This window comes from Sebastes umbrosus, chromosome 2, assembly GCF_015220745.1.
Source record: "Sebastes umbrosus isolate fSebUmb1 chromosome 2, fSebUmb1.pri, whole genome shotgun sequence".
In the NCBI taxonomy this organism is placed as follows: domain Eukaryota; kingdom Metazoa; phylum Chordata; class Actinopteri; order Perciformes; family Sebastidae; genus Sebastes; species Sebastes umbrosus.
In genome coordinates this window covers 33,707,205-33,734,844 of record NC_051270.1, presented here as the reverse complement: position 1 = coordinate 33,734,844, position 27,640 = coordinate 33,707,205, and the positions used below count along the sequence as shown (strand labels likewise).

At 41.0% G+C, this 27,640-nt stretch overlaps 1 protein-coding gene and 1 long non-coding RNA gene across 13 annotated transcripts in view; one reads left to right on the top strand and one right to left on the bottom strand.

The window, feature by feature from the left end:
• The window catches only part of LOC119501815, a 43,130-nt gene extending 31,024 nt beyond the window's left edge, over positions 1–12,106 (top strand). Inside the window, exons 2-3 of one of the 2 annotated variants that reach the window (XR_005209928.1) lie at positions 9,610–9,800; positions 11,970–12,106. This is a non-coding gene — a long non-coding RNA (uncharacterized LOC119501815). The remainder of the gene's footprint in view (positions 1–9,609; positions 9,801–11,969) is intronic. The other variant, XR_005209927.1, reaches the window with a different exon arrangement.
• neo1a (neogenin 1a) overlaps positions 1–27,640 on the bottom strand; it is a 210,048-nt gene that overhangs the window by 87,926 nt on the left and 94,482 nt on the right. For all 11 annotated transcript variants that reach the window (XM_037792435.1, XM_037792359.1, XM_037792366.1 and 8 more), the window contains exons 3-4: positions 11,963–12,238; positions 9,599–9,749 (exon numbers count right to left, since the gene is read on the bottom strand). In XM_037792435.1, the coding sequence (XP_037648363.1) occupies positions 9,599–9,749; positions 11,963–12,238 (427 nt within the window). The remainder of the gene's footprint in view (positions 1–9,598; positions 9,750–11,962; positions 12,239–27,640) is intronic.

The following is a 27,640-nucleotide window of genomic DNA, read 5'->3' as shown; positions in this document are numbered from 1 at the left end:
ATGACTGTGGTGGGCCCTTGGGGCGCTTGAAGCCACGTGAACCTGTGCTGTGTCACGTCTACTAAACTTCCCTCACTCGACCGGATTATAAAGCCTTTAAATAGGAGACATACCCACATAATGTCTGGTGAAGGGCCACAGTAAAGCCTGCAGGTGAGTTGTTTGATGCTGTGAAAGGCAATGTGTAGGCCCAGGCTACAATAAAGACAAGGGCTGTCAAAGTTAACGCGATAATAACGCATTAACGCAGCTAGAGTGAAGATACTGGCATCATATGAAACTAGAAAAACTAAGGAATACATTGGTACCAACCATGTCATACTAGCTTATCGCGAAGGAGGCTAAATAACGCTCCACACTTAAGCTACATTTTGTCGAGGGAAAACTTGCATGGCCATTTTCAAAAGGGTCCCTTGACCTCTGACCTCAAGATATGTGAATGTAAATGGGTTCTATGGGTACCCACGAGTCTCCCCTTTACAGACATGCCCACTTTATGATAATCACATGCAGTTTGGGGCAAGTCATAGTCAAGTCAGCACACTGACAGCTGCTAAATGCAGTACCTGTGAGCGTTTCTGGATAATATTTGTCATTCTTTTGAGTTGTTAATTGATTTCCAATAATAAATACATACATACATTTGCATAAAGTAGCATATTTGCCCACTCCCATGTTGATAAGAGTATTAAATACTTGACAAATCTCCCTTTCGGGTACATTTTGAACAGATAAAAATGTGCCATTAATCACTTCCATTTAAACTAATGATGCTGCACAGTTATAGCTGCTAGAGGTAAATTACTGTATGAGCGTAAGCAGATTTTCTTGGTTCCTATTCTGATGTTTTCAAATGATCACAAAATGCAACTAACTGTAGATTTAGCCAATGGCAGACAACCAATGTAATCCTCTTACCCTCAATTCCTACATGACAATAAACACAACATTATGACAAGAATGCAAACAAGAACAATAGCTGCTATGACAGGAAACACGCTTTGAAGGGAGCCAGTGTGTGTGTGTGTGTGTGTGTGTGTGTGTGTGTGTGTGTGTTTGTGATGAGCTGGAGACTGAGAGACATCCTAAAAGGAGACTTCCCCGTGCTGCACTGCCAGAAAACCATGTTGCTTGTCTTGTTGTCTCAGCCCCACATGCTGGCAAAACCACTCCAATACCTTAACTTCACTGTGCTGCTGCCATCTATCATTTTACTGGAGTTGAAGAAATTGGAGTTCCTACGCAGAATTCTGACCATGTGGGCCTCCTGTGTATCTGGAAGACTGTGGTGTGCTGGACACCTACAGTACGGCACACGCCAACCTCTCTCAATGTGGAGCACAAGAGTTTCTATTAATACTCACATGGATCTTAACTCTTTCTTGAACGCTACTTTTTATGCACACTTTATAATGTACACCTGTGAAATCTGATGCAATCCATTACAACAGCTCAGACATAAATTCTACCTTTACAAAGATAATAATGTTCAGTTTTGATGAGGTATTTATTCAATTTATAACTATACTAACTAATAAAATAAAAAATACTAACTAATATCTATCTATATATATATATATAAAAAAAACTACATTTTTGAGGTTGTAGTTAGGAGTGATGTTGTACTGGACTGTATTATTATCTCCACCAGGCCTAGCCTGTGTTTGTGTGCTTGTGCATTTGTCTGTCCACGGCTGATCTCACCTACTACTGGACCCATCAGCCTAGTACTTTTGTTGCTCCTTTATGAATGTATGCTCAAGGACATACAGTGATTCATAAATTTTGAAAAAAACATTATTAACTGCTGACTCCTCACTACTCTTAACCGTCTTATCAGGGCCGCAAGTGATCAACAATTTCTTCAGATTGGAATCTTGTTTCTGCTTCTGATTACGAATTGTTCCTCTCTTGATTTGCACGTCAGGGTATTGCATGTATGTATGTATAACTACCGAGCACTGACTACAACGGAGTGCGTCTACTCATGTCGGTAGGAGGAGAGCTAGTTTGGCTAATACAGCTAACAGCTAATGGAACTAAACACACAGCAGGACCGACCATTTATGTTCACAGGAAGCTTTAAAACAACATAATGCAGTTTAGCTGCAAGGAGCCGGTGCTGCATTGCTTAAAATGAGAGTATCTGTTGCATGAGAGGTGCAAGTGAAAAACACGTCTGGTACGTTTGCAGTCTAGACGCGGAGCAATTGTGGTTTGTATTCATTCAATCAAACATTACAGCATCGGTTGGTGCAGACACACCTGGCTGAGATCTGCACTGTGCTGAATGCACCTTTCTAGTATTAAGAGGTTGTGTTTCTGGTGTTTTGCACAGCACCTCAGTAAAACAAAACACACAGTTTAATTAACACCTCTCAGAAAGTTTATACAACAATTTTAAGCTTCATAAAGGAAGAATATGTGCAGAGCTGTTGTACTGGATTATTAGATTGTAATGGTGTTCCTAATAAAGTGGTCGGGGTGCGTACTTCCATACTCCCATTCTGACACTTGGATGATAAGAAACTCCGATTATCTATTCTTCCTCCTCAACAATACGCCAGGCAGACTTCGTCTTTGTATTCTGTGTTGTGAGTAACTGTTGTATTCATCAGCCGAGTCTCTGCTTCCCCATGACATCTGAAACGCAGGATGAGCAAGAGTTCAGCATGAGGCGGACATTTGCCATTAACCTCACTAATAGTCACTCTGAGGAAAGGAGCAAGTGAAACTCAGAGGCCATTATCATTAATAGGTTGCATCTCTGACAGGCTGAAAGGCTCAGTTGCACTACCCGCATGTTTTCCTTACTGCGGTGGCCATTTGAAAACAACATGTAAAGAGCAGAATGGTGCAGAACGCCTAAAAATGAGTTTGAAAACTGAGAATTTAAAAAAACCAATGACAGCAGCTGATGGTGGTGGGTGTTAACAATGTAGCTGCACTTAAAAGGATGTAGAGAACAAAGCAGGTTAAAGTTCTGAGTGTCACTTTGTGACTTCACTCAAAAATACAGACAATTATGGATGATTACATCTGAAGGATTGTTAGCTTGGAAACAATTTAAATGGCGGTGGCTTTTCTCTTTTCAAGAGTGGTGGAACCAATTCTTTTGTGTGTGCATGCAGCACTGCTTGAGCTATCAGATCTTCAAACTATTATAATAAAAAGTGCTGGTGGTTTGAATTTCACATCATTACAATTCATCTAGAATTCCTACTGCAAATCTTCATTTGTGAATTGGCAATGTCATGCACATTACAGTTATAATCTTTTTCATAACATCCAGCCCCATTTTTGATACACTTTACGAGTATGACTGGTAATTTTTGCTGCCGCCAGTGATCAGTGGGCAACCCCCGGGTCTGAAGAGTGAAGCCAATGCAGGAGTGCCGCCGTTCTTTCTAATAGCCATCAGGGGGCGACTCCTCTGGTTGCAAAAAGAAGTCTGATTATATAGAAGTCTATGAGAAAATGACCCTACTTCTCACTCAGTAAACATTGTGAACATGAGTTTATGGTCTCAATCGCTAGTTTCAAGTCTTCTTCGATACAGCATGATGTTCATTTAGTAAATTATGGTCCCATTTAGAGTCAAATAGACCATAAAGCAGGGGATGCTTTAGGGCGTGGCTACCATGTGATTGACAGGTCGCTACCACGGCGTTGTCCGTTCTGGGAGTTGTCCGTGTTTTCGTCTTACAACTTCAACCCTTTCACAGTGTGTTTTCAGTTCACGAAAGTAAACTGAAACATTTTGTTTACCTAAAAATGTCTTATTCAGTTTTCGGTTGTACTTTGCTCCACCCTCTGGTGTCACTTCTTTTTGCAAAAAAACAAGATGGTGACGGCCAAATTGCATGCTTCACGGTGACTACGCCCACTTCTTATATACAGTCTATGCCAGTGACACGTGACATTTCAAACACAACTCTGGGACCTGTATTACCAGTATTAAAGCATACTTGACGCCCTCACCAGCAGCCACAGGTATCGCCGAATCAAATAACTTCAGATTAACAATAAAACTGTAATTTGGGACCATGTCTCTTCTTTTACTAAGACTGATTGTTTGTTAAGAGTGTAAAGTAAACGAACATCAGTTAGGGAGAAAAGAGCAGTTTTGAATTTGATAAGAGGAGCTCAAAACTCTGTGATAGTTTTATGGCTGACCCAAGAAATTCTTAGTCCACTAACACTCATACGATTTTGTTGACCAATTGATTAGTTGTTTTAATGGACAGATCTGTGAAACTCTGAGTTTCTCCACAAAGAATCACTTTAAGCCTTAGTCGACTAAGATCAAAAGGACCGATTACTCGTAAAATGAGGTAAATGAGGTTTGGGGTTTTCTAAGAGGTAAAACTAGCAGGATTTTGACACTTAAGATGTTTTGGGCTCTTACTGTAAGACAGTGTAATATATTGTAGCATATAGGGTTAAAAGACCATTTCCATTTCCTTTGCATGGTAGTTGACTGTAGTACAAATTTCCCATGGACACAAGTGCCTATTTCTATGCGCTGATGTGTGTTTGTATTCATTTTCTTCTCTCACCCAGAAAACAGCAAAGTGAATGAAGTGATGTGTGTTTTTGTATGCGAGACATATGTGAAAGAGGGTTACACTGCAGTCCAATAATAGTCCAATTGGAAACAAATTTCCCACCCTATGCTTCTCTCTCTCTATACACAAGTAAATGCAATATACACAATCATATTTAAATGAAGGCGAGAAGACAAGGAGGAGCGGAGACGGATGGCTCGGAGGCTTTGGGGAGGGGGTTGATTTACATGCTCTGTCAATTCCCTGTTGCTGGCGGATATGCATAATTCATCCGTTTTATTGACTGCTGGGGAATTCTATTAGGTGATAGAGTGATACTCCCGAGAACAAAAGATGACTGCCCTTTTCATGAGTTTCATCAGGACCAGTTTGTGTGAGAAATCCAGAGGCCTGTTCCTCATGTGCACCTGGCTGGCACCTGCTATCGATGACACACGGGGCATTTTGCTAAGAATGCGTTTTCAACATGTTGACTGAACAGCTTCAGGAGTTACATACTGGGTCACGGTGCTGCTGAGCTAAATCAGAATAAATGGTGAGCTGGGTGTCCTTGGCAATAGACTTGCTCGGAGCCTAAATGAATTCTAGGATCTGGTGAACACATAAAATAGCGTGTTACAGCAGAATAAGCCATAGTGTAATTGATACTGCAATAGCAATCTTTCATTCAAGATACTGTGTGGATATACTGTAGCTCAGCTGAATAATTTCACACAAGAGTAGCATCCCCTACATCTCTATGAAAAACTATATTTACGTATAAAAAACACTTATTGGACGACCACAAATAAATACATTTCTATCATTAAAAGTTGTAATTTATAGATTTAATGCTGGGATCAGACTACACAATATCAACCCGATAATGGTCTGATCAGCAGAATAGGAAATATTTTCCATAATTAACTGAATTTTTTTAATAGTGATAGAAAAATCTGAAGGCAGTGTGTTGACGGACTGGAGGCATTGAAGCCCGTCTGTGGCCACTACGAGTCAGAGAGCTGCGCCGCTGGATCAGAAGGAGCGCATGCTGCTGGATTTCCTCCCTGTGAAGCGAGTGCTTGAAGGATCTGGAAATCACAAGTTTAGAGAGTCTGGTAATTCCAGTCCAGTCCAGGTCTATGTCTTATTACCATTAAAAATTAAAATACAACATGACGGGCAATAATAGATCATGACAGAATTGTTACACCCCTTTCCATCAAAATGACGGACAACGAGAAAGTCTAACGCAACCGCTACTGACTAAACAAACGGGGCATCAGGATCGCTTGTTTTATTTATGTGTAAAGTGTCATAGCGGAAGACAATTGCCACCTTTTGATGTCCTGACAAAAAGACAAGCATGCCAGATTGTTTTGTCTCGTCTTTTACGATACGTGTCTGATGTTGAAGCACAACGGGTAGACTTCTTCCACCCTATACAATTTGTACAAAGCAAAAGAAGAAAAGACAGAGGCGTCCTTCACAGCTGAGTGACGATGAATAGTTCCAGGTTTACTTTCATTCATAAAATTATGTTTACACACATAAGCATTTGTTGTTATTCGTGTCAGCCTCCCAATCACCTACATGCATGTGAAAGACTGCCCACTATGATTGGTCAGGGTCCGAACATGTAGTCCAACAAGTTACAACAAGAATTTATGACTATGATGATTGCCTAATCTGACACGGTGACCATCTCAAAAGACAACTAGAATTACCGCCTCGCGGTTGTATTCCTCCGCCAACCAGTCAAGTTGCAGTTTACATCCATGTCTGTCCAAAATGTCATCACCTCATCATTTTATCCTGTTAGACATTTTTATGGAATTGTCATAATTAGCATATGTATTCTTTAGTTATGGCCAAAAGTGTGTTTTGAGAGGTCACAGTGACTTTGACCACCAAACTCTAATCAGTTCATCCTTGAGTCTAAGTGGACGTTTGATTTGAAGAAATACTCTTCAGGCGTTCCTGAGATATCACGTTCATGAGAATGTGCTGGACGGACCGACAATCTGCAAACTTAATGTCTCCCTGCCACGGCTGTGGTTGGCACGGAGCCATAAAAACATAGTGTAGCATCACTCACTCACTCCTCCTCATCTCCTATGGGACATAAGGCTTCAATGAGCTCTCTCCATTGCATTCGGTCCATAGCGTGGCATGATCCCAGCATACTAGCTTCTAAGAGATCTATACTGTACCTCAACAGAGAGAAATCAACGTCTCTACAACTGAGAGTTAGACAACCACCTGTTCTAAATTTCCATTTCAGCTCTTTGCTCTGTCCCCATCTGTCATCGCAGACATCAAAGAGTTTTATAGCAGCCTTTAAGTCTTACATGGCAATATGGACAGGTGATACAAAAGAAACAGCAATGTCTGTCTTCTGGCAGGTTATGAAAAAAACATACTAATGAGACTCTTCAAAGACTCAAGACAGAAATCCCACTTACGACAGAAATCCTTTATATGGCACATTGTGAAAAGACTTTTGAAGGATTCCATTGTGTCTTTAAAAGTATCCTAAAGTACTTCTGAGGAGTCAGTCAGCTAGAGGAACGACTAGCGAAGAATTACAGAGGAGAATTAGACATCCAAGAATCAGCATTGTCTAAAACCGCCGTACAAGGCTTCATGTCGCACTTCTTTTTGAATCACCTACATCATCTGCACAATAAAAATGGCTTTTCTGCTATTGTGGCTGAGAGAGAGGCGGAAGGAAAACAAGAGAGGCGACCAAGTTGAAGCACCAGCGGCAGAAGCTCAATGTGATAATCCCCGCTGTCAGTGAGTCACCCTGCCTTCAATTGGTAACGTTGACACATCTTTATAAACTTTCATCTCATGTCTACAGCGTCGGCGCCGCCACTTTCAAGGCCCTGTTTGTGCCGCGCACCAAAGACCAATTAGACACTCTTTGCAGATTCCCCTTTCTCTCTCTCCCTTGGACTGTGTGCCACACCGATTTTTAATTGACAGCAGCTCTTCTATCTCTCATGTAATGCCTGAGAGGGACGGGAGACTCTCAAGGAGAAAAAAAGAAAGTTCCACCGCGATTCTTTTTAATTGTCAATGTCGTATTAAAATCAAAAGACCAGTCTCGGTAATGTATTCGCCACACAATCTATTCCTGCTCTGAAGGCAGGAGCATGGAGGTCCACTTCAATATCGCTAAGACTTCCCTGCTTGTTCAGAGTTACGCTTGCTAATTAACAACGGAGACACCCTGGGGGGACGGGTATGCACGCTGGATAGTGTTTTGCAATTAATACAAGCTAGATTAATAAGTACCTTTTTAGCCAGCTCCCACCGGAGGTCACAGGTACTCACAGAGGACTCCATAAAGACATTTAACTTGAGATGTGGTGCTGAGCTTGGAACTAAAGGTTAGAAAGTCTAATGATATTCGAGCTCACACCACACTGGGGCCTTGTGGATACCAATGTTTTGACCTTACATTTAATTTCACTGAAGGTAGAAATCCCAGACTGGGACTGGATTTAGATGGATGAGCCCTATTTCGGCTATTTTCTGTTGACCCCACAAGTTGCAAAGTTATTATTCTGCAAGACCGGTACACAGGGTTTAGGCCAACAAAGTGCTTTCTCACAGTAATTGGTGAGAATCAAACTTCCCATGTCCATTGCAGTTGTCTCTGAGGGATTTGCGCTGCTCTGCCTGAGCTAATGAGAGCCAGAGGAGCGAGAGCACAGGCTCTGTGACACTCTCTCCCAGCTCTTAATTTGTGAACTTCCCATCAGCTGGCAACCCTGCGGCCTCGTCTCCCAGCTGAAGTGGCTCCGTTGGCACGTCCAGGTCCCCCCCCTCTGGGGTTCTCTGAGTAGCAGTGGCAGAAAAGCATTAACACCTTGGGGAGCAGGCGCCAGGACTAACAGGTTAGCTTCTGGAGACCAGAGGCACCGGATACATTACGGTCTGTGTTGCTTTTCAAAGGCTAGGAATGGGAGAGAGCCAGGGAACGCTGAACACCGCAGTGTATGGCTTTAGAGTAACTATTGTCAGCTTTGATGAAAGTGATTTTGAAAGGTTGGTTTGAATAAGTTATAGCTCACCAGTTTCTACACGAGTAAGAGCAGAACCATGTCCCAAGAAAACCAGCATTTAAAGGGATAGTTCGGGTGTTTTGAAGTGGGGTTATATGAGGTACTTCTCCATAGTCAGTGTGTTACCTACAGTAGACGACAGTCAGCACGCCCCTAGCTTCGAGAAACAGACAGGAGTTACCGCACGGAAGTAATGTACTGCTGTGCACGGGGTCAGCAGCAAAATGTATTTTAGCCACCTAAAAGAAAGACCCACCTAAAAAAAAAAATTTGTTTAAGTGTCCGCTATATTTACAATATTTTCGGCGGTTTACCTTGCCACCAGACAGCCGTTTCGCACGGGGAACTGAAGCTGTTGTATCCATCGACGCTCTCGCTACAGCCACCAGACTCAATAGAAAAAACTCTAATTTTACATCGCGAAACACGGGGGTTGTTGGTCTATCGCTGCCTCAATCAGTTAGTTAGTTAGTACTATTGTCTGACTTTAGTGAATCCGAAATAACCAAAGTCACACAGTAACACAAAACAGACCAGCAACTCTTGTGTACTTTACTTTTTTTTTTCTTCCCTCCAATGGAGTCGGGTTGCTTTGGCCAGAGCATAGATAACGACTCCAGTTCCCTGTGAGACACCTAGACTGTATAGCTGTGTCACGGCAAAATAGACCAATGAAAATATTGTAAATATAGCATACACTTAAACTGATATTGATTTTTCTTTTTGCCTTTCTTTTAGGTGGCTAAAATATGTTTTGCTGCCGGCCCCGTCCACAGCAGTATATTCGTTTGCTCCCGTACAGTAACTCCTGTCTGCTTCTCCAAACTGTGGGCGTGCCGACTGTCATCTACTGTAGGTAACACACTGACTATGGATAAATACCTCATGCAACCCCACTTCAAAACACCCGAACTATCCCTATAAAGATTATTTAATTTCTCAAATGGTGTGGTGAATCAAACATCATGCTCATACCTTTCTTCTAGCAGCTTGTCTCCAAACATCCAACGAATGTGCGGCGCAGGGTAACCTGTGACCAAGCAGGGAAGCAGCACGCTGGCGCCAACCGCCTTGGACGCCAACGCAGGCTGCACCAGGAACTCCAGCTTCCTCTCTTCTCCGGTTTCTTGAATGGGAGGAGAAAAAGGTCAGGGTCAAGGCTGGGGTTAAGGCTGAGGTGAGTAAGTGAAGCAGAGCAGCAAGCTTCTACATTAACGGGTGTCATCCGTCTTAAAAACTTCAAAAGAACTCATGTCTGACGGGCAGTCCTTCCCGACACCCGAACCAAGAATGGTCAGATGAATAATGTCCATGTTGACGTCTGGGACAGCTGAAGTCGCAGCTCTTTAGGAGTTCAAAGTGATCCCATATAATTCCAGCTGCAACTAACTGCCTCAGTAGCATCCTGCAATAACCGGAGGGTCATGTGTGACCACAGCGGCACATACACAGCACTATCCGTTTATCTTAGATCCTAATTCTATAAAAGCTCAAAGCAGGATTTTAATTAAAAAACTGAAATGTATGAAACGTCTATCCCCGCAAAGACCAAAGTTATTTTATTCTCAAGCTGATTTGTTGCGACTTCAAAAGAAACCGAATAACTATAAATGTATTTCTGTCGCTTCAACATCTGGTAGCATCCAAACAAAAATTCTTTCAATTTCCTCGCACAGCTTTATGAGATTTCCTTCAGTATGCATCCAGCCTTTTGCCACTCCACCACACATCCTTGGAGGAGACATACAGAGATAAAGACCCCCACTGGGGTCTTGTTGAAGTCTGATTTACGACCTCTAATATCTTCTCTGTGCTGCAAGGAGCCTGGTGCTTAACAACTCAGTAAATAAAACTTCTAGAGGGGTGAGACGAGACACTGCCACAATGGAATTCAGCCCCCTTTTGAGCTACAACTGAGTTACTGCAGCATTACAGATAACCCCACTGGGAGTCCTTCCACTCCTACACTTACGCAGATCTCTTCATGCTAAAGGTAGTGAGCAACCCAATGCCGATGTGCCACTTTAATCAAATGATGCACTGAACTATATTTTAATTTCAATTTGCTGCACAAGTGGTTCTACAATCGAAGCGCTAGCATAATTGCACTGTAATGAAGGATGTGAAAATGTTTTGATTAACGGGTTCTGTTGAGGACAAATGCTTTCACTATTAGTTAACAATGGAAGGGAAGGGTAGTGTCCAACAAATCTGAAATCATTCCAGTATTGTAATCATATGTTTGTGAGTGACATTATTAAGTATTAAAATCCTACATCTCCTCACTGATCTGCATATAGTGGTGCAGGGATGACGTATTTTTATAAGGCCAACCAGGAAGTTAGCATCGCACTGGTTCCCTCGACAAAAAGCCAATGGGATTTTTCCATTGAGTTTTGGATTATTGCAAAAACTAAGCTCTGTGGCACATTTATGATACACGTTTTGTTCATCAAGGTAATCTTCACAAATAGTCACCACTTTTATGATTTTCGAAGCGTGATTGCAATCGCCAGAAGTAAAAAGCCAACGTTACACGTATAGACGAACTACACCACGGTCGCATGAGCGCCAGTATACACAACGAGGCTGTAAAGGCGGATGTGTTTGGCGTGATGATGTTTAGTAGTCTCATTTAGCCACTTGTTAGTAGGGCTGTCAAAATTGGTTCGAACTATTCAAATATCTATTTTGAGCATTATGTCCATGACACCGTGTCCTAACTGGCCGCAATGGACGCAGTGCTGCGCAGTGCCGCTTTGAGCTGAACTTTTGTCGGACGCCCTGTTTCTATTTCTCCCTGTTGCTCGCTTTGAATGCGCCACAATGGCCGAGCAACGGCTGATTCGTGAAGTTGCAATGAGGAGTTATCTATATGATACCTCCTCATTTCAGTACAAAAACCTTAATAAGGTGACAGCTGGCTGGAGGGAGATCACCAGGAGATCTCCTGAACGCTTCCTACTTGCTGTTGGCTATGTTGTATGTCATTTCCAGTATATATCACAATGTAAAACGTGAGTTTTCAGTTTAAAAATTTGCTTTTTCATAATCTAATATTAATTTTCATATTTGAATATCCATTTTATTTTTTACTGACGTATTTTATATCGTAAAAACAAAACGTTAAAATCTCTTCAGCTTGTGTTAACCACAGACCCTATTTCAGGCATCTAACTAAAAAGTAATTTAAAGAAAACATTGCCTTCCAGGCGAGGGAACCTGAGGCGCTAAAATGTTAACTCATTTCTGGGTTTCAGGACTCATTCCTGCAGCACTCTATCCTCACTGGATGACATTTCACCTGTTGTCTGAAAAAACGTTATCTCCTCAAATCACCTGGCAGTATCTGGAGCTGGGCCTCGTCGCTGGACTTGGACGATCCCACGTTTTCCACCAGACAGCGGTAAAGGCCGGCGTCTGCCTCCGAGGCGTTGCTGATAACCAGGGCTCCGCTGGGCAGCTGGACCAGCCTGGTGCTCAGCTCCAGCGGCAGGCGGTCTTTCTCCCACCTGGTGAAGGGCACCAGATCCGAGTTGACCTCACACGCCATCACCTGGTTGCTCCCTAGATGCACAGTGGCCGGCGACGGCTGGCTGGCGAACCTGGGCATTCCTGAAAGACAGCGACGAGACAAGGATGTAAAACCAGCACTCACTAGTTCCAACATCAACAGAATCACACATATTTCTGTAACACTTAAGAAATAAAGATCATAAACAAGAAGAATTCAAGTGTTCTTCCATATACGGACATTAAAACATCTAAAAGGCAGAAAGAAAATGTGTTTTCTCATCAGCTTCTTGGTATGAGCAATGCGATTGTGGCATTTGACTCTGAGAAAATAGCTATTACAGTTTTACCGCTAAGACTGTGTTTTAAATTCATTCAATGTAACATTCAACTATATTTATTTTCATAACATTTGAAAGGAAGCCAGGCTGGAAAAACAAACAGATTGATGTTAAACCTTTAACACAGCAGCTAGGGAAGTTATAAAATCTGTTTTAAACTATGACAAGACGTATATTTGGTCTAATCTTTGGAGCTGGAAAGAGAATACTGGAAGCGACATCCTGCAATCCATATTCAGGATGGATTCTCCGGAGTGGAAAAGGCCAAAAAATGTAACCCCCACCCAACCCCGACCTCGTGCACACACGACTCCTCATGCAAACACACAACCACCCACACTCGGTTGCGTAGCACAATCATTTATCCTCGACGGTGGATGTTAATTTGCCACGCCGAGCAGGAGACGCACGGCACTAATTAAAAAAGGCTGGATCCACGGGCTGTTTGTGCTGCTGTACCCCGACTTTCATCTCCACGCAAAATAATTATTTCCTGCGTCTGAAACCATTGATCTGAAACCAACACTCGCGGGCCACGTTCGAAACAATCGCAAACAATGGCTTCAATTAAAAACAACTTACAATGTGTGAACTGCAAATGGTATTCTTGGGTTTATTAGTGAAGACGGAAGAGTTATTTTTTAAAAAAAGTAAGAAGGCCCCTCCATCTACAATAAAAAGAATATCATGCTGTGTTATCACTATGGAGGGCCTCTTGAGTTTTTGGTCTCCTTGGTAATGTGTGAGAGAGAGGGAAATGATAAAAATGTGTGACTGAGGATGAAAAAAGGAGGCTTGTTTCAGTGTTTCTCTATTCATGAATGCAAGTTTGCCTGCTGTAACTGTGTTTTTTTTTACACAGGAAGTGATGCTGAAGACTCGCTGAGTGATGATTTGTCGTCTCTGCCCTCTCTCACCTACAGACAGCTCTTCAAATCCCCTGCCAAGAGTGGCTCCAGGGTAAATCACACTTTAAGATAAGGCCCAACAGCTACAGATTCCCGTCTGGCTCGGGCCAACGCACACAGCTTCTCTGAGTATATCTCAGCACAATAGTTCAGCTAATATGGGCTTAGCCGATTCCAGCACTGATATTTTTGTATCAGAGCTGCCAATCACCTACTGTAGTATAATCATACCAGGGGAGGAAAAAGAGCCTCAGCTGAATCATTTAGATTAGAGTCACTGAAGCTCCCCACTGAATCAAATGGTTTTAATGATTAGCAGCTGTAGTGCAGGGTGAATAATCAGTCTAGCCAACGTTAGGGGGGATTCTGGGATAGATATCAGGCTTTCAATGAAGAGTTATCAAGAAAAATAGATTAAATGTAAAAAAAAAAAAAAAAGGAAAGAAGAAATGTCAATGCATGTTTTGTAGTTATGAGGATATAATGGTAGGTAGATGATGGCGGTGTACTGGAATAATGAATTCACTGAATCTGAATGTCTTGTTTTTTTCAACCATGTCTATTACAAAATTACATTCCCATACAACTAAATTGCATTCTCAATTACATTTTGAGGAAAGTGTATTTTCTCCTGGATTACGGTCACGTTTTTTAAGTTTTAAACACCTGGTTTAAGTTAAAAATGTAACAGAACCACTTAGTTAGGTTTAGTTAAAAAGAACATTATGGTAAAATTGCTGAAAATCACTATGTTTGTTATGTTATTTGAGCTACGGACGTAAATTAAAAATAAGTGAACGTTGTCTTTTAGTTTCATACGGGAACACGAACAGCAGTCTCCTGGGTGAAAGCCCTGTGTTTGTTTGACCTATCCACCATCCCGACGTCCTGGGCGGACTTCCACAAAACAAACAAAAAAAATAAGTTTTCCTCGAAACATAATTCACAATGCAGTTTTGTTAGAAAAGTATGGAAGCGTCATTTTTAGGAAACAGGGCTGTTTTTTTACAATATAAATTGTTAGCTAATATATGCTCACAGATGGTCTTTTATCTATCAAGTTATGCTGATTAGTTTCATTATCTTGATGATATTAACATGTACATTATTTTATCTGTTAGGTAGTATACTGTATTAACCAGTGTGCCATGGCAATGTTTTAAGAGTTTCATGTTACTACAGTGAGTGGGTAACTGTATATTTGTGTGTGTATGTGTCTCTCAGCTTCAATGGAGAGGTTCCTCAGCATCCTTTTTATTTAGCTTTGGCATTATATTGTTTTTGTGCTAAGGAGTGACATATTAGTTAACTTTAGTTCATTCTGGAAAGCAAGTGGATGATGTGGGGTGGCTGGTAGCTGCTATTTAATAAAAAGGCCAATTCAACATACAGACAAGCGGATTTGTTTGTCTATTCATGGCCACAAAAATAGCATTACCTTGCAATCATATGTATCAAGCACAAAGCACAATAACCACCTCCAAGCAAACTAGAGGCATGGACTTGCTTTAACTGAAACGTTAAACTTCGGGCAGGGCTTCAGCCCACGGAGCAGTGACATTTCAAAAGATGGGGTTGAGGACGCTGGCCTGAGTTAATGCGCTCCAGATCTAATAGCTCCAGATATAACCACAGCTTTGTGTAATGACTTGAGACTTGACATTTGGCCCGAAGAGGACACAGGAGAGAGTCTGGAAAGTCGTCTGCAGACATGACAAGAGAGTATGGTTCCACAAAGACTGAACATTTGTAGAGACGAGAGAAAAACATCGTACACCCTCACAACTTCAGTTCAGATTGTTGAGAGGAGTCTGCAGTGAGTCTGCTGAGCATTCAGCTCTCAATCGACTAATCCTTTGTTCCTCCAGCCTCATCACATCTCCAGGCTGAGTTCATCAGTTTGCTGTGTCTTAAGGGTGTGTGTGTGTGTGTGTATGTGTGTGTGTGTGTGTGGATCCTAACTCACACAGGCATAAAGACTTAAGATGCAGCCAGTGTTAATGAAGTGGATGCTTCACGTTATGATGTCTCCAATATGTGTGTGTGAGTTCATGCATGTGTGTTATGTGGACTAGCTAAAGTGTACATAAGCACATTAAGTGTGGGTCAAGGCGGGGTAGTGTGGATGGGAAGCGGTGAGTGTCGATGCTAACACTATCGATTCCAATTAATCACAATTCTCCATTTAAATCGACTGGACGGGAGCTTCATTTTGCACGCCCTTGCTCAGCACCATCTATTGAACAGAGGTGCTGTACTGCCAATCTCAACACTTAATACCAGAGTGTGATGAGGCCAAACAATTGCAGGAGAGCTATAATGTCTCTTGAGGTCAAAACACAATAATGGAGAGAGTTTTATGCTAATGGTAAGCAGTTTCTTTGCTCATTATACAAACAGTATAAATATGATAAAAAAATGTGACTCTGCTGATCTTATTGTTCCTCCAAACAACATTTTCCTAGAAAGAAGTGGCACCGCATGCCTCCTTTGTGAAGAGCGGTTCGTTAGATTCACCAAACCCTACATCATCTGCTCGGCTTTGCCAGCAGAGCTTATAATCATATGAATGCTAATGAATGAACATGTCCATCATTGTACGGAGATTCGCGAGAAAAGAATTGTGCCGCAGAGAGCTGCGAACAGGCGTAACGACCGTCTACCCCGCCTCAGAGCAACATCGCATGCGCATGCACTTAAATCACACAGTTGGGTTTCTACTATTCTTAATTAAAATCAGGTATAGAATAACAATGAGCAGCTTAATGGAATATGCAGAAGGCTTTAAGGATCTCCCCCCAGATTCGACTGAATTAGCAACTGGCTGCAGAATGGCTGCCTTTAACCTTGGATCAGAAATACAACAGAGCTCTATGTTACATATTTTCGAGCAGTCGGTTTAAGTAATTAAAGAAAAAAACTGGCTCACATTTTGGAGCTGCCCAGAGGGCTATACCTCCTTATATGGTTCTAGCCTGACAAAGTGCTGTGTTTGGACTGGCAACATGAAATAACCCAGTTTCCACTGTGAAAATTTGGAATGTAAAGAAAGAAAAAGAAATCGGAGCATGCTCATATTTTCCATTTAGACCGTAACTGTTCATACAAACAGATAAGATCTAACTGGAGTAGTACATCATCTGACACTCAGGCATTTGCCTTTTTATTCTAAGCTTTCATTCTTTACTTCCTAATAGCATAGAAATGACTCTGATTGACTAATCAGGGCCAATAACATTGGTATTAGGGCTACCAATTGATTAAAATAGTTAATTGCGATTATCTCAAATTAATTGCACATTTTTTATCTGCTCAAAATGTACCTTAAAGGGAGATTTGTCAACTATTTAATACTCTTATCAAAATGAGAGTGGGCATATATTTATTATTAGAAATCAATTAACAACACAAAACAGTGTGTCAGTGTGCTGACTTGACTATGACTTGCCCCAAACTGCATGTGATTATCATAAAGTGGGCATGTCTGTAAAGGGGAGACTCGTGGGTACCCATAGAACCCATTTTCATTCATATCTTGAGGTCAGAGCTCAGGGGATCCCTCTGAATATGGCCATGCCAGATTTATCTCGCCAAAATTTAGCGCAAGTTTGGAGCGTTATTTAACCTCATTCCCGACATGCTAGTATGACATGGTTGGTACCAATGGATTCCTTAGGTTTTTCTATTTTCATATGATGCCGGTATCTTCACTCTAGCTATAAAACTACAACTACAATCTAAAAATCACAAGTTACGTTAATGCGTTAAAAATATTGGTGGCGTTAAACGAATTTGCGTTAACGCGTTATCGCATTGTTTAATTCATTAATACAATGCATGTAAGTATTTATTGTTACATATACCTCTACCAACTGACTAGATTAGGATTCAGAGGCATGATGATAAAATCCATGTATAACATAACAGTCCAAATCAGTTCACATTTATCTCTGAAACAACAACAACTGTATTCACAAACAGGAAGAATAACAAATGAAATGCTGGAGGCCCGGGGCTAAAGCAACAGTCTATATGGTAATTCTTCAGATGCACAAATCTTAACGCATCAACGGATGAAAAAAACAATATCTTCAATTCCTAATGCTAGATGAGATAACCACTTAAAAACGGTATTGCACAACAGCAGTTTTATTTGAACTATCAATTTGGCAGTCAAAATAAAATACACAAAATTTGATATGTGAATGCTCTCAAAAGTCAATTTGAGTAAGAAAGACAGAAACACATTGTACCTATGCTGGACGAGTCCTGCCTACAGGCATTATGGGATACTAACTAAAACCATGCATACTGCAACTTACTCAACTCTAAGGACTGGACTGACTTGGGCTGTTTTCCAGCTGTGGCTAACGCCCCCTGCTGGCACACCTATCAATTATTTGAAACTTAAATGCAACACTGAAAACATAAAGACCCGTAAAGTAGAGTTATTGGAGATTTATCAGGCACGTCTACAGTACAATGGAGCTCTGTAGCAGAAGATTGGGAGCTCAATCAGCAGTAAATGTTTAGTTTAGCGTTAGTGCCTTACAGTCAAAGAGCAGAGTATTCTCCCCAGATTTGACATTTTGCAACAATCAGAATGAAGAAATACGCCACAAAAGAGGCAGAGATCCCAGTTTCTACACCGATAGCAGCAGAGCCAGTCGACCAGAATGCAACACAGCCACAACCGGGACTCTCATTCTCATCACGCTATTATTTCCACTACGTCTCTCTCTCTTTCTCCCTCTCTGAATTCAACAAGTTCACGCCCATTCTCCGGGGAATGGTGAAAGTCATTCTGGGAAATGTGGGAAATCAATACTTGAAATTGAAGTACACAAGTCAAGTTGAAGGAAAGTGGGTACACTAAAAAAAGAAAATTAAAGCCCTTCAGCTCAGAATAATTCCTAGAATGCACTGACTGTTACAAATTGATATTTACTAGTGTATGACCCTCCGAAGGGAGCAGAGTTTCCCTTTAATGACACCTTCACTAGCTCCACCTTTATTGTCCTCCCTTATCGACACATCTATTACAGTTTTGAATCCCGTGCACACAGAGACAGAACAACCACAATCCTATTGTTGCTGCTTTTATGAATTTCAATACCAGACTGAGCCAAATCAAGTCTGCCGAGCCAAAAAAGACCAATTTCAGTTAGCGAGGTGTTAGATCCAACCCCCGGATGAAGAGCAAATTACACCGAGTGTGAAGACATCCAATCAATGGCAATGAGAATCTGAGACTGAGATTGGAGAATGGGGGAGTGGCAGGGTAATTAAGCAATCCAAAAAAAAGGACAATAATGTCTATTGGATGTATTGGCTTTGAGGAGCGTGTGCTTAGGCGAGGTGTGAATGCATTTCCCTGCTGTAAAATCCTCCTGTACAATATGTGCTTTCTTCAGTTCAGTGCCTCTTTCTGTGCGTGCTCCCTTTAAGGCCATGCTGCAGTGTAAGCGATCATTAATTCCCTAATTGAAGGTTTCAGAGCTTCAGGGGAGAATATTTCTAAAGACTCCTCCATTACAGCAAATCATGCTCTTACAGTAAAACAGTAAAGCATTCACGCTTTATTGATATTTTGTACTTTGAGAGGATTTTCAAATGTGCAATTTAAACAAAACTCCACTTAATCAAACACGTAGGGGAACTCTTGAAAGTTGTTGCAGATATCACTGAGTTCACCAGTTTATTAGGTACACCTGCTCAATCTAATACAATACAATACAGTCACAACTAGGCATGTCATGATACCAGAAATTAACTAGTCGATACCAACACCAATTCGATACCACGGTAAGAAAAAAAAGTGGAATAATAAATCCCATGTACTTCAACATACACTCCTTTATTACTGTTTGCATACTGGTTTTTGTCAGGAAGTTGAACAGCTCATAATTTCCTCTCTCAGTCTATCTAATATTGATGTGAAAACATCCCCTTCAAACAACTGGATGTATTTAAGTTTCTCACCAAAAAATACATTTTACAAGATTACATTTGAAAACATCATGATAACGTTAAAATTGACTTTTGTCCAATACTCATCGTTACTGAGTAGAATGCATCATTATGTCATTCAATGGCACCTCCTGTTAACGTTAGCTTTTTGCTTCGTGCAGGACTGTGCTGCTTACCGGCTGCTTACAGCTAACGTTAACTAGCTCTCGTCCTGCCGATGTCAACACGGCTTTGTTGTTCACAATGTAGGATTGTCAGGGGAAAAATAGGGTGCCTCCCTTGGTACTGTAGAAAAACAATCACCGTCACGATTTCAGAATTTTGGCATCAACTTGGTACCGAAATATTGCTCTAGTAAGTAAGTATAGTTCTGTTGACATCCCTAGTCACAACTACTGCAATACATCCTACCTTTAAAAAGCTTAAAATGTTGTTGGCTCTGTGTAAAAGAGCTCTTCATTTAATTCTGTGGTAAGTTTTGAACTTTAATAGTGGAGAAGTTGGTGATGTATTGGAATGCACTGTTTTTCTTACATTCTGTACTCCTCATGTGTGAATTATTCATTACAGTGCAGTCAAATACAACAAAATAAAAACAAAAAAAAGACCAGAGAGTTACATCAACACCTCTCAAACAGTGTCAACAAACACTGAATATTACAAACTGCACTGCGGTAGGATCCATTGCGGGGCTATTGTGTTGGGATTGTGTTAGCTTGTACAGGTGAACGTATGAATTGGTAAATCAGTACCATTTGAAGATATAGAAAAAATGTTTATATTTCGACTTCTTCTGTACAAGTTGGAAGGATTTCATGTAATATTTTTCTTCAGAAATGTTTTAATGCTAGATTAAAGCTTTAAAAAAAATTAGACATTTCACTTATTTGAGTGTTATGCATCCAATTTCAAGGCTTACGTTTTACTTTTAAGATTGGATTAAAAAGGCAGCGGGGCGATTCCTTCTGGGTTTCTGAGAAAGTACCGCTGGGCCAAAATGTTCAGAGGGTTTAACGCGAAAGAAAGTCAATTTCCCATCGGTAACGCATTGGTTATGTGTGATTATTAATACATTAATGCACTCTGTGTGTGCATGAGACGGGCAGTAAACAACAATCAGTTGCATAAGACACAGATGCTTACATTTCTAATCCATCCGTTATCAAACTGTAATTGCATTGTATAGCAAAATCCACTCAAACGCATTGCCTCCAAACATCATAAAGACAACATTGTTCGCCACCCGATATCACTCTGAATAAAGCCACTTCAGGGGTTATGGCACACAGAAAAAAAAGATTATTCTATCTCTCTAATGCAGCCTAGATCATTGTGAAATTGAGCTTCGACGGGTGGTGCTTTAGTAACGTTCTTAAGTGGCTCTGCATGTTGCATGAAAACCACAGCATGAATTCTTTAAATCCTACGCCAAGAGGGAGTTTGCTTTTGCTTTTTGGGGTTTTAATATGAACATGGGATGTAGTCAAAAAAATGGGACTGATTGAAGTATTTCACAAAGAAAACCTCAATGTTTAAATACAAAGTTTGCATGGCATGATAGGGGAAGATATGCATAGCGACCAATTTATGAGAAAGACTGTGGGTGTTCATCTAAAAATACTTGCATGTTTAAATCTGTACAATGAGTTTACTGCTTTCATACTAAACAAAGTGAAGAGAAGTGAGGGGGAAACAACTTTGAAGGTCCTGTCACTTTTTTGAAAACATGTTTGCTGATGTTGTTCGCTCGCTCCACGGTAAAAACGTAACAGCAACCTTCATCCTGTCGGGGGCTGACAGGTGGGAGGTCTCCCACGATTGACAAGAATGAAAACAGGATTAATTAATGACTGTGTGTTGGAATCTAATAAAGAAGTCACTGAGGTACTCCATCATGCATGAAGCCTGACAAGCCTGACATACTGAGGAAATGATGAAATGCACAGTCTGGCGGTGTCATCACAGCATATTTGTCTTTTTCACCAACAGGGAGGAGAGACAGGGGAGTGACTGCCATAACAGAAATTATGTTGGACCATAAAACTTCACTAAACCTTCATTCATCAAATATGTTCAGTTTCCATCTGCTCCAAACAACTGTCTGTTAAAATAAACATATACCAATGACACCAGTTTACAACCCAGCTAAAAATAGAGCAGCTCCCTCCAATAACCCTTTGGCACACTGAAACAATCAGTGGAAAGCCGTGACGTGACAATGAATCAGTGCTTTTGAACTCTATATGCGTGCAGAAAAAACAATGGCAACCGCAAAAGCACACACACTCCTTGACACATAAACGCTTGTGTTGTGCAACGCACATCAGAAGGACAGACAGAAGATGGATGGGTGGCGTTCCACAGGAGTCAGCCTCAGACAGGGCTTCTTATTTTATCTACTGGGCTGTAAAAATGGCTCTCGGCTGCAGGAGATGACAGAAAGAGCATATCCTGACCTTGTATCCAGTCAGTGAAACTCTGAGGAGACAACTGGTGTCGCAGAACAGCCTATTGTTACATTTCCAATGTGACAACCTCAAGACAATAGTGGCAGGAGGCAGTCAGAAAAACTAAATTATTTCCTCGTTGAAAACAAAGATGCCATTTGAAGCCTGTTTGAGAAGAAGTAGTAGTATATTCAGGGCATTGATCCACCGCCAGACAGACACCTTTAAGTTAATGTTAAGCTAACTCTGCAGGGTTTAACATCTCTGATAGCTCTTAGCCAGGGGTGGGATATTTTTAGCTGCTAAACCACTCTGGGTGCAGACCAGATGTTGCGCAAAAGAACGCCCTTCTAAACATTTATGACGATCAACGGATGGGCCCCGAGGCGCAGCTGCTGTTTAGAGTACAACCGAGGCGAGGAGAAGTCACCTCCGCCTGATTACTACATTTCTCACTCTTCACAGAGGCCATTTCTTGCTTTGTGTTTACAACAACGCTCAGGAAGATAGGCAGTATAACATGCACTTTAGAGGACAGTCAGTGTAAAACGTCCCCTCTAAACAAACTGCCTCTCCATCGTGCATGTTGAGTTGCTCGTTTGATTGCTGAATTTCTTTTCTACTTGCATACGTTAGTAAAAAGTCTACATTAAAATCACAATCAATAGTGTCTAGATGGGAAATGACACATCAGGATGAAACACAGTTGGCACTCTGACAGCTCCTGATTGCCTGTTGTGGGAACAGACAGAGGAGAGACTACACGGAGGATCATGGATGGTGATGGATGGAGAAGGACACATGACAGGGCTGGGTCAGTTGTTGTCATGGGAACATCAATGACAGGGAAATACAGATTTCCTTTTCAAAAATGTTTGTTTCAGTTCCATAAAGCTTCCGACTTTTGGAACGCCGCAGCACACACCGCATGTCATGTGACGAGGAACAACCAATGATAGCTGGCAGATATCTTTTATTTTCTTCTGCAAATATCAGTCTACGGTAAATTTACTGTATGGAGGAGAGGTTAATCATTTCAGAGCAGGACTACCCAGAGCTTTATGATCTGTCCCACAGACTATTTTACGTCACCCTCTCTGTCTGAGGACGTCACAACATCCAGTTCAAAGGTCAGCCCAAACTGACAGAGAAATCAATACTGTGGTGAATTTACGGTGCTAAAAAAAGCATTTATCTTTGTTTTGATTGTGTTCAGTTTAGTCAGTGAGGCTTCCTGCTTCCTTTTCGCAACTTCATCATCATCGTCATCTCAGCACGCAGGTTTTGGTTGCTTAGTAACGGCATGCGCGACAACAGCACAACCTCCCAAGCACACAAAAAAAAGTGCCACAGCTTGCATTTTCCACGCGTTTTAGACGCGGCATGTGTACGGCCCGTAACTGAGACAACGGGCGAATCAATATATAGACTGTATATTTTTAAATACATGTACGTCTACCATCTATATCAGTGGTTCCAACCTATTTTCCTTGTATCTAAGTAAAGCTGAAATATGTTTTTTTGTTATAGTGGTTAAATAAATGTAATTGATGATGCTGTTAGATTGCTGCTAGACCGCCCCTTAACCTTAATACAGGTGCTGCCTCCCTTTGAGTGCAGCAAGCGGGAGATCAAATAGGTTTTTGACCAAAGTTTCAAAGGCTAAACGCCAACAAATATGGATTGAAGCAGAATATTTTGTCAGATAAAAACATGTGAATTTTTGAAATGATTACATCTATCTTTTTTAAATACATTTTAACTTTTGGACGCTCTGGATTTATTGGAAATGTTTGGATAACATGAGTTGGAAACAATCCTACACAACCACCACTGGAATCTAATTCTACAAATAGTATAATACTAATGATATTAGAAGCCTATAGCCTGATCTTTATCTGCAACGGCGCACAAATACTGGGTTTAAACAGAATGTGGCCTACCAAGTAGCAAATGCAATACATTTTTTTTAAATTGTTTTATTTACAGACTTTTCCAGTAAAAGTGTTATAATGATTTTAGTTATACATTTGCAAATCGAATGTTGACAACCTCAGAGCTGACAAATCCTGGGGCCCCCCTAAGGGAGGCCCGGACCCCAGGTTGGGAACCACTGACCGACAGTATATCATGTGTAGTAGTAAAATGTATTTAATATAAATAATTTTCAGAGAGTTCATTTGTGTGAGGAATGATCATTATCAGGATCAGACCATATGGAAAACATCCTCCTTCCAAGTCATTAAGTCTTTATGAGAATACTGAATCTTTATGTTGAGACGTCCTTATATGTTTCAAGGTAAATGAATATCTTTACAGTATAATGTGGAGCACTGTGCTGAATCCATACAACTGAACCAATGACCCACACACGTATGGCTTTAATTTCAAATATCTGAAGAATACAGATTTATAGAAGGACATGAAGTAACCTCAGACTCTTGAATTGGTATTACAAATGTTAGTTTAGATGGAAGGCCATACAGTCTTGTACCATGATGGACAAAAACACTTCCGTAAATCCAAAGCCCTGATCGTAAATAGCTGGACGCACACAGACATATCGTGCTGTATTCAAGTCAACTAACAAAAAAATGGTTATTTCTATCATTAATACAACAGGCAAATGATAGAAAAAAAATAGCTCTTTTGATAACTAAAAGCAGGATCTAGCACATAAATACGTGATTTCAGGGTTGGAATAATTTTCACTGCTGCAGGCAGGATAATAGGTGATATGCTGGAGAAGATTGGAAACTATTGAGCTACTCGTGTAGAGACTAATAATAACAAATGAATGAAGAATAAGAGTTTTCTCCATTTTATTCTGGTGCCAGTAGCTGCAACTGGAAGTGTACATTAGGTTATGGAGATGTCGCGCACATCCTGGTTATGTTATTAATAATTCATGATAGTTTGGCAGAGATCCAAAAGGAAAAACTACACACAATATAGTATTTTCAATATTTATGGGTCACAAACTCAAGTCTCCTCAGCTTTTTTAGCCTTCAAGTCTCAAGTCAAGTCGATTCTCATGAGTCCAAGTCAAGTCACAGCTGTGATATGTAATATGATACTGTGATTGATTGAGATACATATACTGTACTGTATATCATATGTCGTAAATTTCTCAGTTGAGAGACTGCTTATGGATAAAATAGCCAGAGAGTAAATGAAATACCTGACAAATCAAGATACAATACAGCACTTAATCAAGTCCATGAAAACTATATGAAAAATCCAGTATTGCCTAAAGCAGTGCTGCTCATTGATTTGAATTTATGTCACATTATGTATCGCCCAAAGCTACTTATTATTTACTGAAGAGCTTTAATCAAACTACACCAATTGTGTATACATGTGCCTGTTACAACAAGTAAAAACATGAAACCTGAAATGCGAATTGGACGGTTTTCTGTCCTCTCGTCTCCACACAGACAAAAACTGTCAATAGTCGTTACGAGCGAGCCGGCCACAAACCACACCCACACAGCGGGGTCATCTGTCAGCTTTTGAGACCTCACTGTGCATGGCCTTGCAGATAATTTGTTTGTTTGTTTTTTATCTTTTTGCAAATTAATAAGTAGCTGGGATTTACGGCTGCTACTAATTATTATTTCCATTTTCAACTAATCTGCAGAATATTCTCTTAATTCGTTGATTAATGTTAGAAAATTGTGAAAAATGACCAAACACAGTTTCCCAAAGCTCAAGGTGACGTCCTTGAATTGGAAAACCCAAAGATATTAACTTTATTATCACGTAAGACAAAGAAAAGCAGCAAATCATCACATTTGAGAAGATGGAACCAGCTAATGTTTGATTTTGTTTTTGGCTTGAAAAATTACAAATAATTTATTGATTTAGGGCTGATCATTATTTTCATTTTCATTGATTAATGTGTTGATTATTTTCTCAATTAATTGATTACTGTTGTTTAGTCTATGAAAATAATTATAATAAAAAAAAATTTGTGTTTCCTAAAGCCCAAGATGACGTCCTCAAAGATATTCAGTTTACATGGCATTCAGTTTACTACTAAAGAAAACTGGAATCAGTGAATTAAAAAATGTTGACTTTTTTTTCTTATTCAATTAATCAGTTTGAGTAATTTTCTATCAAAATAGTTGGTGATTAATTTAATAGTTGACAACTAATTGCTGCAGCTCTAAATTGATTATCAAAATAATTGCTGATTAATTTTCTGTCTATCAACTAATCAATTAACTTACTAATTGTTCAACTGTAATCAACTCTGGTGGAATGTTTGTACTTTAGGTTTAATACAACGCATACTTTGAGTTGTCTGCTGAGGGATGTGACCGTGTGTCCATGTTGGACTAATTCTGCCTCAGTATGTGAGTCAGCATGTCAAGTGTTTAATCTTTCCTTCCAGGGTATAACATGTCTCCTCTGCTTCCCATGTGCGTTTCACCTGTTCACAGTTAGACCTCCAGCCAAGCTGACTCCCTATAGAACCTCGAGAAACGAGCCCTTTTTCATTACAGGTAATTGATAGCTGAAACAACAGTGATTGCATTAGGGCCCTTAATCATGTTAAGGTGTCTTATTTTATCACTGGGAATTTAGCTCATTCTCAGCCCATTTTGAGGCTAACCTTCTGCAGAGGTCGTTGCCACGGGAGACCGTGGCAGCGGCTGCTCCCATTACCCGAGCGCAGATGAATGTGTTGGCACCACGACCGTACATCCCTTTGCTCTTTTTCAGTCTCACCTTCCCCCCTTTTCCCCCCTCGCTGCCTTATCAGAGAGACGAGGGGAGGCGGAGGTAAGAGAGGAGCTCAACCGAGCCGCCTCCAATGTCAGACGAGTCACGTGTGGTATTATGAGGGAGATGTCAGTCAAAGCCAACACGGGTGCCACAAAGAGCACTGTATCACTGGCCTGTCCTCGCGTCTTTCGTCAAGTGCTTGTTTCCTTAAAGCCGCGAGCGACGCCCCCCTCCTCTGGAATGAAGGGCCCCCTCCGCCCTCCGCTAGCTCAACAGGCCATCCAGATAAAGGAGCCAAACACACCCCTGTCCTACCGTTGATGGACACATAGATACGAGCTGAAGGGATAACCTCTCTCTCCTTCACTCCCTCCCTCCCATCCAAGCCTCTTCCCTGCCACTGTGCCGTCTCCGTCTCGTTCCCTGCATCACTCTCCCGGTCGCATTCATTCAGTTCCCACCCATTCCTATCACCCCTCCCCTCTTTCCTCTCCATCTTCCCCGCCACACATTTCAGTGGGAGCTCTATTGTTTGCTAGAGAGGGGCATGCTGCTGCTGGTTCTTATCTGGGGATGTTGGCGGCACATCTGTAGATGCTATCGGCGGCCCTGTTGCTCTGTTTATGCTCCAGCGCTGCAAGAGCAGCTAGCGGGGGAAATGAGATGGATGGAGGATGGGGCCAGGAGAAAATGGAGCATCTTCCTCAGCAGAAATGATGAATAGAGGGGCAGAGAGAAGGAGAGCCTCTGGACGGCGTTGTAGACAAGTAATGCAATGTCCAAAGAAAAACTAGAACCACAGCATTCACCTTTTGAATTCCCTCAATATTCCACAGCAAACCACCTTATCTTACCAACACTGATATTATTAAGGATATCTATTTATTTAAAAAAGGCTGACCTGTAGTTTATCATCACAGCCGATGATGAAAGAGCACACCGTTTTTCAGAAAACTCTCCTCTTTTGCATTGAGCTATGGGAGCAAAATGCAAATGTGTCAAACACTACACACAAGCACTGAGCAGACTTATTCTTCGGTATAATTTAGCACTTATCTTTAAAACAGTGTGTGGGTGTGTGCTTTAAATTACACCCCAGTGAAGCTA